Source organism: Salvelinus alpinus, chromosome 10 (assembly GCF_045679555.1).
Source record: "Salvelinus alpinus chromosome 10, SLU_Salpinus.1, whole genome shotgun sequence".
NCBI lineage: Eukaryota > Metazoa > Chordata > Actinopteri > Salmoniformes > Salmonidae > Salvelinus > Salvelinus alpinus.
The window spans coordinates 20,960,244-20,972,542 of record NC_092095.1 but is presented as its reverse complement, the minus strand read 5'-3'; the positions used below and the strand labels follow the sequence as shown (position 1 = coordinate 20,972,542).

At 45.6% G+C, this 12,299-nt stretch overlaps 1 protein-coding gene across 1 annotated transcript in view; it reads left to right on the top strand.

Annotated features, from left to right (window-relative positions):
* LOC139531713 (carboxypeptidase A6-like) overlaps nucleotides 1–11,561 on the top strand; it is a 52,156-nt gene extending 40,595 nt beyond the window's left edge. Inside the window, exons 6-11 of the mRNA XM_071328420.1 lie at nucleotides 85–189; nucleotides 5,533–5,643; nucleotides 5,864–5,954; nucleotides 8,665–8,867; nucleotides 8,972–9,056; nucleotides 9,242–11,561. Of these exons, the coding sequence (XP_071184521.1) occupies nucleotides 85–189; nucleotides 5,533–5,643; nucleotides 5,864–5,954; nucleotides 8,665–8,867; nucleotides 8,972–9,056; nucleotides 9,242–9,471 (825 nt within the window). The 3' untranslated portion in view covers nucleotides 9,472–11,561. The remainder of the gene's footprint in view (nucleotides 1–84; nucleotides 190–5,532; nucleotides 5,644–5,863; nucleotides 5,955–8,664; nucleotides 8,868–8,971; nucleotides 9,057–9,241) is intronic.
* Nucleotides 11,562–12,299: the final 738 nt, after the last annotated feature.

Here is a 12,299-nt window from a genome sequence, read left to right as displayed (position 1 = left end):
ACACACACACACACACACACACACACACACACACACACACACACACACAATGTTGGTTAACTGACTGGTGTCCTGTCCTGTCAGCTAGGAAAGAGAACACGGTCCTATAAGAAGGCAGTGTGGATAGACTGTGGGGTCCATGCAAGGGAGTGGATTGGACCAGCCTTCTGCCAGTGGTTTGTCAAAGAGGTACGTTCCTTTGGCCTTCCTTCTGCTGTTTTTCTACCTTGCATTCTTATAAGAGGCTGATTTCGCCAGGTGTGTGTGGACTCTCCAGCCCAACATCAACATGCATTGATTAGTAAAGTGCCAAGAGGAGAAACCAGCAGGACTGTGGTCCTAGAGGCCTGGAGTTGTGCACCTCTCACTTTCTTACTGTAAATCACAGTGTTAACCTTTAATCATGTGTTGCACTGCAGTCAAATAAGTCCACATGTGAGCTGTTTCACAACCTAAAATAACCTAAGCAACACTTTGGTTGTTGAACGCCTCCAGTTGGTAAAGCATGAAGTTTGCAATGCCAGGATAGTGGGTTCGATTCCCGGGACCACCCATACGTAAAAATGTATTCACGGATGACTGTAAGTCACTTTGGATAAAATCGTCTGCTAATTGTCATATATTATTATTATTATATTAATAATAGCTGGGGAAGCTGCAGCCTGCTGCTGTCGGTCTCTGGTGCTGCCTGTCTCTGGTGCTGCCTGTCTCTGCTGCTGCCGGTCTCTGGTGCTGTCTGTCTCTGGTGCTGTCTGTCTCTGCTACTGCTGCCTGTCTCTGGTGCTGCCTGTCTCTGGTGCTGCCTGTCTCTGGTGCTGCCTGTCTCTGGTGCTGCCTGTCTCTGGTGCTGTCTGTCTCTGGTGCTGCCTGTCTCTGCTGCTGTCAGTCTCTGGTGCTGTCGGTCTCTGGTGCTGTCGGTCTCTGGTGCTGCCTGTCTCTGGTGCTGTCTGTCTCTGGTGCTGTCGGTTTCTGGTGCTGCCTGTCTCTGGTGCTGTCTGTCTCTGGTGCTGCCTGTCTCTGGTGCTGCCTGTCTCTGGTGCTGCCTCTCTGGTGCTGCCCGTCTCTGGTGCTGCCTCTCTGGTGCTGCCTGTCTCTGCTGCTGCCTGTCTCTGGTGCTGTCAGTCTCTGGTGCTGCCTGTCTCTGGTGCTGCCTGTCTCTGGTGCTGCCTGTCTCTGGTGCTGCCTGTCTCTGGTGCTGCCTCTCTGGTGCTGCCTCTCTGGTGCTGCCCGTCTCTGGTGCTGCCTGTCTCTGGTGCTGCCTCTCTGGTGCTGCCTCTCTGGTGCTGCCTGTCTCTGGTGCTGCCTGTCTCTGGTGCTGCCTCTCTGGTGCTGCCTCTCTGGTGCTGTCTGTCTCTGGTCCTTCCTCTCTGGTGCTTCCTCTCTGGTGCTGCCTGTCTCTGGTGCTGCCTGTCTCTGGTGCTGTCTGTCTCTGGTGCTGCCTCTCTGGTGCTGCCCGTCTCTGGTGCTGCCCGTCTCTGGTGCTGCCTCTCTGGTGCTGCCTCTCTGGTGCTGCCTGTCTCTGCTGCTGCCTGTCTCTGGTGCTGTCAGTCTCTGGTGCTGCCTGTCTCTGGTGCTGCCTGTCTCTGGTGCTGCCTGTCTCTGGTGCTGCCTGTCTCTGGTGCTGCCTCTCTGGTGCTGCCTTTCTGCTGCTGCCCGTCTCTGGTGCTGCCTGTCTCTGGTGCTGCCTCTCTGGTGCTGCCTCTCTGGTGCTGCCTGTCTCTGGTGCTGCCTGTCTCTGGTGCTGCCTCTCTGGTGCTGCCTCTCTGGTGCTGCCCGTCTCTGGTCCTTCCTCTCTGGTGCTTCCTCTCTGGTGCTGCCTGTCTCTGGTGCTGCCTGGCTCTGGTGCTGCCTGTCTCTGGTGCTGTCTGTCTCTGGTGCTGTCGGTCTCTGGTGCTGCCTCTCTGCTGCTGTATGTTTCTGGTGCTGTCTGTCTCTGGTGCTGTCTGTCTCTGCTGCCTGTTTCTTGTGCTGTCGGTCTCTGGTACTGCCTGTCTCTGGTGCTGCCTGTCTCTGGTGCTGCCTGTCTCGGGTGCTGTCTGTTTCGGGTGCTGTCTGTCTCGGGTGCTGTCTGTCTCGGGTGCTGCCTGTCTCTGGTGCTGTCGGTCTCTGGTGCTGCCTGTCTCTGGTGCTGTCGGTCTCTGCTGCTGCCTGCCTCTGGTGCTGCCTGTCTCTGGTGCTGCCTGTCTCTGGTGCTGCCTGTCTCTGCTGCTGTCTGTCTCTGGTGCTGCCTCTCTGGTGCTGCTTGTCTCTGGTGCTGCCTGTCTCTGGTGCTGCCTGTCTCTGGTGCTACCTGTCTCTGGTGCTACCTGTCTCTGGTGCTACCTGTCTCTGCTGTTGTCGGTCTCTGCTGCTGTCGGTCTCTGGTGCTGCCTCTCTGCTGCTGTCTGTTTCTGGTGCTGTCTGTTTCTGGTGCTGTCTGTCACTGGTTCTGTTGGTCTCTGGTGCTGCCTGTCTCTGGTGCTGTCTGTCTCTGGTGCTGTCTGTCTCTGCTGCTGCCTGTCTCTGGTGCTGTCTGTCTCTGGTGCTGCCTGTCTCTGGTGCTGCCTGTCTCTGGTGCTGTCTGTCTCTGGTGCTGTCTGTCTCTGGTGCTGTCTGTCTCTGGTTCTGTTGGTCTCTGGTGCTGCCTGTCTCTGGTGCTGTCTGTCTCTGGTGCTGTCTGTCTCTGCTGCTGCTGCCTGTCTCTGGTGCTGTCTGTCTCTGGTGCTGCCTGTCTCTGGTGCTGCCTGTCTCTGGTGCTGCCTGTCTCTGCTGCTGCTGCCTGTCTCTGGTGCTGTCTGTCTCTGGTTCTGTTGGTCTCTGGTGCTGCCTGTCTCTGGTGCTGCCTGTCTCTGGTGTTGCCTGTCTCTGGTGCTGTCTGTCTCTGCTGCTGTCTGTCTCTGCTGCTGTCTGTCTATGGTGCTGAATCACTACTAATTGCATCAGCTACAGTGCCAACCATCAGTCACACTCCCTTGTCAATATAGTGAACATCTGTCAAATGTTGCTGCACAATGTTGCAGACAGTTCAGAGGGCTTGTCTGTTCAAAATTAGAACAATGTGAAACATTGTGTAACGTTTTGCTCTCAAATGCAGACGTTTAGTCGCATCGAAGCACCACCAGCATGATTTATCAATAGCCTCTGCAGTTCAGATAATTACTGGAACTATCATAAACACACACAGCTATGTCTTACTGTATTTGTGTGGACTTTTTGTGGACAAACAATTGATCCCCATTCAAAATCTTATTTCCCCTAAGCCTTAACCCCAACCCTAATTCTAACCTTAAACCTAACTCCTAAGTAGCATCCACTTGGGTGATGCACAGAAACCATTGCTGTGCCAGAACACTCACCACACATCAGCTGGAGAGGTAAGGAGTGAAATATGCCAATTAGGGGGATATGTTGGTAATTTAGCCAGGACACCAGGGTTAACACCCCTACTCTTACAATAAGTGCCATGGGATTTTTAATGTCCACAGAGAGACAGGACACCCGTTTAACGTCCCATCCGAAAGAAGGCACCTTACACAGGGCAATGTCCCCTTCACTGCCCTGAGTTCTCCTTACACTAGAGAGAAGAGTGCCCCCTACTGACCCTCCGGTCTCCCATCCAGGACCCACCCTGCTTAGCTTCAGAGGCAAGCCAGCATTTGGATGCAAGGTGGCATGCTGCTGGCACACATACACACATCTCTCTACTTTTGCTCTGGACCCTCTCTCATTTTGGAACCATTACAACCATTTTGACAGAGAGCAGGGAGAGTAATGCGTCACACACATTTAAGTCCCCGCAAATCAACCCAAACCCCCCTGAAATGTCAGAGCTTTACTATAACATTGTTAGAACATAGCAAGCCGTGTGCATGTCTAGCAGGGGGGTTTATGCAACTCCAGATGAGTGTGTACTAGGACAGTATTGAGAAACTTCAAGAGTTTGTACAAGAACAGACTTTTATAATGGAGCAGATCACTGTGCTGTTTAGGTCAATAATAGTAATGTCTAATTTTGACCAGTGGGGGGCAGAGCTCCATCTCTCTACAAAGTCTCTACAAAGTCAGATTAACCGATTACTGGGCAGGTATTGCCCCACCAACAATCTGCTTTCTACAATCCTCCACTGGAACCTGCCTGGGGAAGAGGCATTAACACACTCCTGATCAAATCAAATCCAATTGTATTTGTCACATGCGCCAAATACAACAGGTGTAGACCTTGCCGTGAAATGCTTACTTACAAGCCCTTAACCAACGAAATAGAGTGAAGAAAATATTTGCTAAATAGACTAAAGTAAAAAAATTAATAAAAGTAACACAATGCAGCAGCATACCACCCTGCATCCCACTGCTGGCTTGCTTCTGAAGCTAAACAGGATTGGTCCTGGATGGGAGACCAGATGCTGCTGGAAGTGATGTTGGAGGACCAGTAGGAGGCACCTTTTCCTCTGGTCTAAAAAAAAATATCCCAATGCCCCAGGGCAGTGATTTGGGACATTGCCCTGTGTAGGGTGCTGTCTTTCGGATAGGACGTTAAACAGGTGTCCTGACTCTCTGTGGTCAGTAAAGATCCCATGGCACTTATTGTAAGAGTAGGGGTGTTAACCCTGGTGTCCTGGCTAAATTCCCAAGCTGTCCCTCATACCATCATGATCACCTAATCATCCCCAGCTTACAATTGGCTCATTCATCCCCCCTCGTCTCCCCTGTAACTATTCCCCAGGTTGTTGCTGTAAATGAGAATGTGTTCTCAGTCAAATTACCTGGTTAAATTATATATATTTTTTAAACAATAGGATTAAATAACAATAATGAGGCTATACACAGAGGCTACCGGTTAGTCGAGGTAATTTGTACATATAGGAAGGGGTAATGTGCCTATGCATAGATAACAAACAGCGAGTAGCAGCAGTGTAAAAACAAAGGGAGGAGGGGGTCAATGTAAATAGTCCATTTCATGAATTGTTCAGGAGTCTTATGGCTTGGGGGTAGAAGCTATTACGGAGTCTTTTGGACCTGGACTTGGCACTCAGGTATCGCTTGCCGTGCTTTAGCAGAGAGAACAGTCAATGACTTGGTTGACTGGAGTCTTTGACAATTTTTTGGGCCTTCCTCTGACACAGCCTAGTACATGTACATACTGTAGGTCCTGGATGGCAGGAAGCTTGGCCCCAGTGATGTACTGTGCCGTATGCACTACCTTCTGTAGCGCCTTACGGTCGGATGCCGAGCAGTTGCCATACCAGGCGGTGATGCAACTGGTCAGGATGCTCTCGATGGTGCAGCTGTAGAACGATGATGAGGATGATGATAAGGGTTTTCTAGTACCCCTCTATAGCAGTGGTACTGCTCAGTCACAGGTGTGTGATATCACTGGTGGATCCTCTGCCACCCTCAGACTTACAGACTCCTTAAGAGTATTAATCATGCTTTATTATTCACCAACTGGAAAGTATTCTAACTGGTGAAATAAAACAGTTGCAAGAAGAGATATAGCCTATGGTTCATTGTGAACTTACCTGTCATGTTCATATTAGCCTGTTGTTGTTGTAGGCTCTGCATTCCTACCAGTATGACTCTGTGATGAGACGACTGATGAACCAACTCAACTTCTACATCATGCCTGTCTTCAACGTGGATGGATACATCTTCAGCTGGACTACGGTAGCTACAACTCTCTCTCTTTCCCTCTCCCCCTCTCTCGCTCTCTCCCTCTCCCTCTCTCTTTCCCTCGCGCCCTCTCTGTCTTTGTCTGTCTCGCTTGCTCTCTCTCTTTCTCTCACCTAGCTAACATTTGACCCAACATGTGTATTTAAGGTGACATGTTATTAGTATATTCATAGCTACTTTGAGTCAGTGACCGTGTTCATTATTTTCCCCCCAGGATCGTTTCTGGAGGAAAACCCGGTCCAAAAATGGCAAGTATCACTGCAGAGGTGTTGACGCCAACAGGAACTGGAAAGTCAAGTGGTGTGGTGAGTTTTCAATATATCCTTGGAGTGTGTGTGTGTGTGTGTGTGTGTGTGTGTGTGTGTGTGTGTGTGTGTGTGTGTGTGTGTGTGTGTGTGTGTGTGTGTGTGTGTTTGTCCTCCCTTTCCCCTGATTTCCTTCCCCTGCTGTTGGGAGATGTGTCTCCTGGTGCTCTGTCTGCTTAATTAGTGTAAGCTGTGGATTAAATATTTGTGTGGTGACGGCACCCTGCCTGTTTGATATGGTTTTTGGGGTGCTGAGAGGGGTGTAGGGTCTTCTGGGGGGTGTCTGCTATTCATCACTCAGGGAGGGAGGCTGGTTTTATGTGTGATAATTGGAATCTTAAATAAGAAAGGATAGATAATTAAAGCAAGAAAAGAGCTGGGGGAAGAGAGGGGGAGATAGACAGAGCATGTGATACTGATAATCTCCAAGGTCTGTATGAGACACCGCCCACTGGGAAAAAAACTGGTTGCATCAACGTTGTTTCCACGTCATTTCAACAAAAAAAATATAATCTGATAACATTGAAACAACGTGGAAAACTGTTTGGAATTTCTAAAAGTAATCAGAAAGTCCCCAACGTAAGGGAATTTTGTAGTTTTTTCTCAACCAAATGCAAATCAAAAATTGAAGTTGAATTGATATCTGTACCCAGTGGGTGGTTGGTGTTTAAGATATTCTCACACGTGAGACTATAATGCAACTATAACGACACAAGGCGAGACCCAGATCCAGACACGGGAGGCAAATGGTTTGAATCTTTGATATGTATTATTCAATCCAAAAGGGTAGGCAAGAGAGTGGTCGTGGACAGGCAAAAGGTCAAAACCAGGAGGTACAGAGTGGCAGGCAGGCTCGAGGTCAGGGCAGGCAGAATGGTCAGGCAGGCTCGAGGTCAGGGCAGGCAGAATGGTCAGGCAGGCTCGAGGTCAGGGCAGGCAGAATGGTCAGGCAGGCTCGAGGTCAGGGCAGGCAGAATGGTCAGGCAGGCTCGAGGTCAGGGCAGGCAGAATGGTCAGGCAGGCGGGTACGGAGTCCAGAAAAACAGGCAAGGGTCAAAACCGGGAGAACTAGCAAAAAGAGAATAGAAGCAGGAGTACGGGAAAACACGCTGGTTGACTTGACTAACATACAAGACGAACTGGCACAGAGAGACAGGAAACACAGGGATAAATACACCAGGGAAAATAAGCGACACCTGGAGGGGGTGGAGACAATCACAAGGACAGGTGAAACAGATCAGGGTGTGACAGCAGCAGATATGGCTATAGGCCTGAGTTTTTCCTGACCACGAGACAGAAACAGGAAAACTCTAGGCCCTTAAATCAAACCTGCTACATTAGATTATCCAGTTACTGTAAAGGCAGGCTAGAATAGAGTACAAGATCCACTGCCTTGTCCTTTACCTTGTGCCACTTTCACATTTTCCTGGGTAACAAACCCTTCTTTGCTCTGTGTATAACTAATTGCCAGGCGTATGTAGATGCGTACTGGCTGGGGACCTGTGGGAACAAGTTGTTAAAACACGCTGTGTAAAACACGGCCTTGGTCTACACAGCGTATTCATTATGGGGGCCAAGACCTATGAAAACTACATGATAATGACAGGCCTCAGCTTGGTGTTGAGATGTATCATTATACTGTACCATAGAATGGGAGGGGAATGACAAGTAATCCAAACTACAGTATGTATTGGTGATTTAACCCTCAGAGCCATCTGTATTTTGAATAAGGCTCTGAGTTTTGAAAGCTGACCAGAAAAGAACTCTGGCTCTTCGCTAAAGCCTGGAACGAGGCCCTGATTATGAGAATAGGCAATAGGCACATGTTAATGCTTACTGAAGCCGCTATGTGTTTGTGCAGACCAATCATAGACTTTCAAGGTTGGATGATACCAGGGGTAATTTACCGTCTAATTTTAAACAGTTAATTAATTTAGGAAATTGTTCATTTACACTGTTTGTATTATACATAGACATGGCTCATTCCCTGTTGGATTTGCATATGCAAATATTAATTCGGCCCAGAGTTTTGAGGTGCTGCTTTTTGCTCATGGGCAAGTCTCTTAGATCATGCTCTTTCTTGTCTGTCTGCAGGTTATGCCAAGTTGTGCTTCTAACGTTTATTTTTGGAGTACTCATTTATATAATTACTGGGCATGCGTACTGTAGTTGGAGGGTTTAGTTCTGCTTCGAATACATGAATATGCAAAAAATAATCTGAGAGAGACAGAGAGATATGTAGCCAGCGTAGTCCATCTGAAGAGGTATCCGTCCACATTGAAAACAGGCATCAATGACACAAAGTAGCTATGAATATACAAATAACATGAACGAGGGAGAGGTGAAAGAAGACCGTTTTTTTGTGTCAAAATTCCCCCAAGAGAAATGTCTAAAACATATTGAATTGAGAACAAAATGTCAACAGGCTGTGTGGACTAAACATATGTCCCCGGTGTGTTTTATACCTCCCATTTACCATGAACAATTTTGTAATCTAGCAGACTTACTCAGAGCAATTTTCTGTGCATAAAATGTATTCAAAAAAGGTCACAGAAACATACACTAACACCATAGTAAAAGCCTGTTATAAAGTATTGGGTATAGTTCCAGTATAAACTAGTATAACCTCTCTGTATGTATATACAGCACTTAATACTGTATGATCATAGTAAGTAACAGTACCTGCCCTGTCGTTGTTTCTCCCTGCCAGAGGAGGGTGCATCCTCTCACCCCTGTGATGACACGTACTGCGGACCCTTCCCTGAGTCCGAGCCGGAGGTCAAGGCAGTGGCCAAGTTCCTGCGGAAGCACAAGAAGCGTGTCAAGGCCTACGTCTCCATCCACGCCTACGCCCAAATGTTGCTCTACCCCTACTCCTATAAATACGCCACCATCCCTAACTTCGACTGTGTGGTGAGAGACAGATCTGTGACCACAATCAACCAATGAATCAATGTTCTTGCAACTCACATTGGAATTGAATAAATTATTGTAATGTAATGTATTCCCTCCTTCAGGAGTCAGCTGCACACAATGCAGTGACTGCCTTGTACTCTGCCTATGGAGTGAGGTACAGATATGGACCTGCCTCCACCACGCTGTGTGAGTTATACACACTCTCTCCTTCCCGACGTTAACTTACTTCAGCAACACACTGCAAAACACTCAGAAAACATCCAGCTCATAATATTTAAGTTAAAAGATAAGAATTCCTGCCGCACACATGTTTGCCTATGAAAAACCCTCCCAATGAATCCAAACTGTTTTATTTGTTCTGACGCCAACAGATGTCAGCTCAGGCAGCTCCATGGACTGGGCCTATAGGAACGGGATCCCTTATGCCTTTGCCTTTGAACTGCGGGACACAGGCTACTTTGGCTTCCTGTTACCTGAAGCTCTGATTAACCCCACCTGTACTGAGACCATGAGAGCAGTGAAGACCATCTCATCAGGCCTACTAAAGAAGTGTGAGACAGGGATGTATCAGCTGGACAGGGAGAGATATCCATATCTCTGAGATATATAGACATTTACAGTATCTCTGCATCTGCTAGAGAATAACTACGGGTGGTGGGTTATTGTGCCAAAAAGGAAAATGCAACATTTATCATGCAAGCCTTGATGTTTACCCAAGAGTGGTCACCACTCCATTGTATGTCTGTATGTTAGAGGCTAGAGTGGTACTTGAAAATACCCTCAAACTGGTTTCAAATGTAAAATTATTTAGATGTCATATTACATAAACTCTTCACCTTGTACTATCAACAACTCGACTGTTTACAGTGTACGGTGAACTCAAGCACTTCAATGCCATTTTCAAGAAACTGATATTGCATTTCACAGAGTCTTTTTCTTGAACTTGCAGTTTTGACCCATTAAAGCTTCACTATCTGGAGCACCATCAGCTAACTCAGTGGTGTAGTCGTGCCTGGAGAAGTGGGTATATTCTATCTTTTGCCAAATATGTCCCAAACGGCCCGCTGGGTGAATTCTATGAGAAACAGTGACATACACTCTGAATGACCTAAAATGATAAATCCCATATTGGTCTTTCATAGTCAGGCCAACCCAAGCTGTACTGTGCAAGTAGGCTAATAGTATGCCTACTATTGAAATGGATACATGAGGCTGGCCAACGTCAGGTTTTGTATAGAAAAACAACAAAATGGAATGTTATAACTCCATAACAATGTTTAAACCACATCCGGAGACCACTTTTGAGGTCAGGGAACAATATAAGAAATTTAGATTTTTTTGTGTAGTTTGCAGGCATCTAGCACTGTTGTTTGATAAGCAGTGTTTCTGTAGGACATGAGATTGAGTTTGCAAAACAAATGGCCACTAGATTGATGCAAATAATGATGATATAATTCTGCCAGGTAGGCATAGGCTACTTTGTAGCTAGTTAGCGCTTAATTTAGAAGGTTTTTTGGGAAAGCCTTTCAATCTACCAGAAGACGATTAGGCCTATCATTAGCATTGCTATATTTTTCCTGCTCCTGCATTGTCTGAAACCAGGATGTTTTATCTCATATGTTTCAAAGTAGCTTAAAGACAAAATCCCAACATAGACCCATGATAATTGTTGCATCTTTAGATCTCCCCTCTTTCAAAATATCTAAAGGATATTTACATCTCTGTCCTCGAAACCGCTTGCATGTGCAGTGCACATTTTAGAACAGTGTTTTCCCACATAGGCCTACCGCCATGTGCACATTGCTGAGCCTAAAATATGAAATAATAGTTTTTTAACATTTTAAGCTAAACATTCTGATCTGTTCCATCAGCCTTGTTAATTGATATGGCGTATACCTCCACTACACTGCTTTGATACACATCATGGCGATTAAGAAGTGAGTATACGCAATGCTCACTGAAAAGATGTAAGCCGTATGTATACCTGCGTATTCCACCCACTAAACCACTGAGCTAACTGCTCTAGATGTCTTCTAAATACATTTTACATTCATTGTGGTAGAACAAGGTCATAAAAATGTGTTTATATGGTACAAACAACAAGGATGCCTAAAGTATCAATAAAGGGATAGTTCACACAAATTACACAATTACATATTGGTTTCCTTGCCCTGTAAGCAGACTATGGACAATGTATGACAGCAATCCATGCTTTACTTTGTTTAGCTGGCCACTGTTCCAATGCAAATTCAATGCAAGTCAACAGTACCTGTATTATAATTTTTGCACTTTATGTATCTAAAAATGTATTGTGTAACTCAATGAAGTTACTTATAGATAATTTGGACATTAACGTAAAATGCTTATATAGGTACCATTGGCTTGCATTGGATTTCTTCTACAAATGCAGAAAATGTATCATTTGAAACAGTATCCAGGTAAACAAAACCAAAGCATGGATTGCTGTCATATCTTGTCCATAGACTTCTTACAGGGTAAGTAAACCAATATGTAATTTTGTCTTTTGGTTGAACTATCCCTTTAACAAAGTGCCTTGAAATGGACTTTAAACCCTTTTTATAATTTTGTAAAGGATAAGTTAATCTTTTTTTTATCAAGGGGAAATGTTTACTTTTGATAGGAAGTGTAAAGAACATTTACTGAAATGTAATACATGTTATTTCTTTTTTATGAGGTTGTCACGTGGATGTTTGCTTTGACATTACTATCATTACAAACATTACAATAGCATCATTTTACAGTAACAGCCCACTGGACACAGACGTCAGTTCAACGTCTAGTTTTGATTTACATTTGGTTAAGTTGTCAACTAACGTGAATGCAACATGAAATCAACAAAAAATGTCACCATGTCATTCATTGGATTTATGTTAAAAGTTGGGTGAAAAAAGACAAAATGCCCTTATGTTGATGACTTTTTGCAAATCCAATAAGTTTTCCACGTGGATTCAATGCATCACATCGATTTTTGGGGTTGAAATTATGTGGAAACAACGTTAACGCTAGCGGGACAACTTCTGGTGAAACTGGAGGGCGCGCAATTCAAATAAATAATCGTAACAATTATGGATATTAAACATTTAGGTACATATAAGTGTCTTATATTGGCTGAAACCTTAAATTCTTGTTAATGTAACTGCATTGTCCGATTTACTTTTTTACAGATTTACTGTAGCTATTACAGCGAAAACCTGCCATGCGATTGTTTGAGGACGGCGCCCCACATCGAAATATTTTTCCACCGGCACAGGTTTCATACATTCACAAATAACGATTAAATATTCACTTACTTTTTGAAAATCTTCCTCTGATTTGTCATCCAAAGGGTCCCAGCCATAACATGTAGTGTCGTTTTGTTAGATAAAATCCTTCTTTATATCCCAAAAAGTCTGTTTAGTTGGCGCCGTC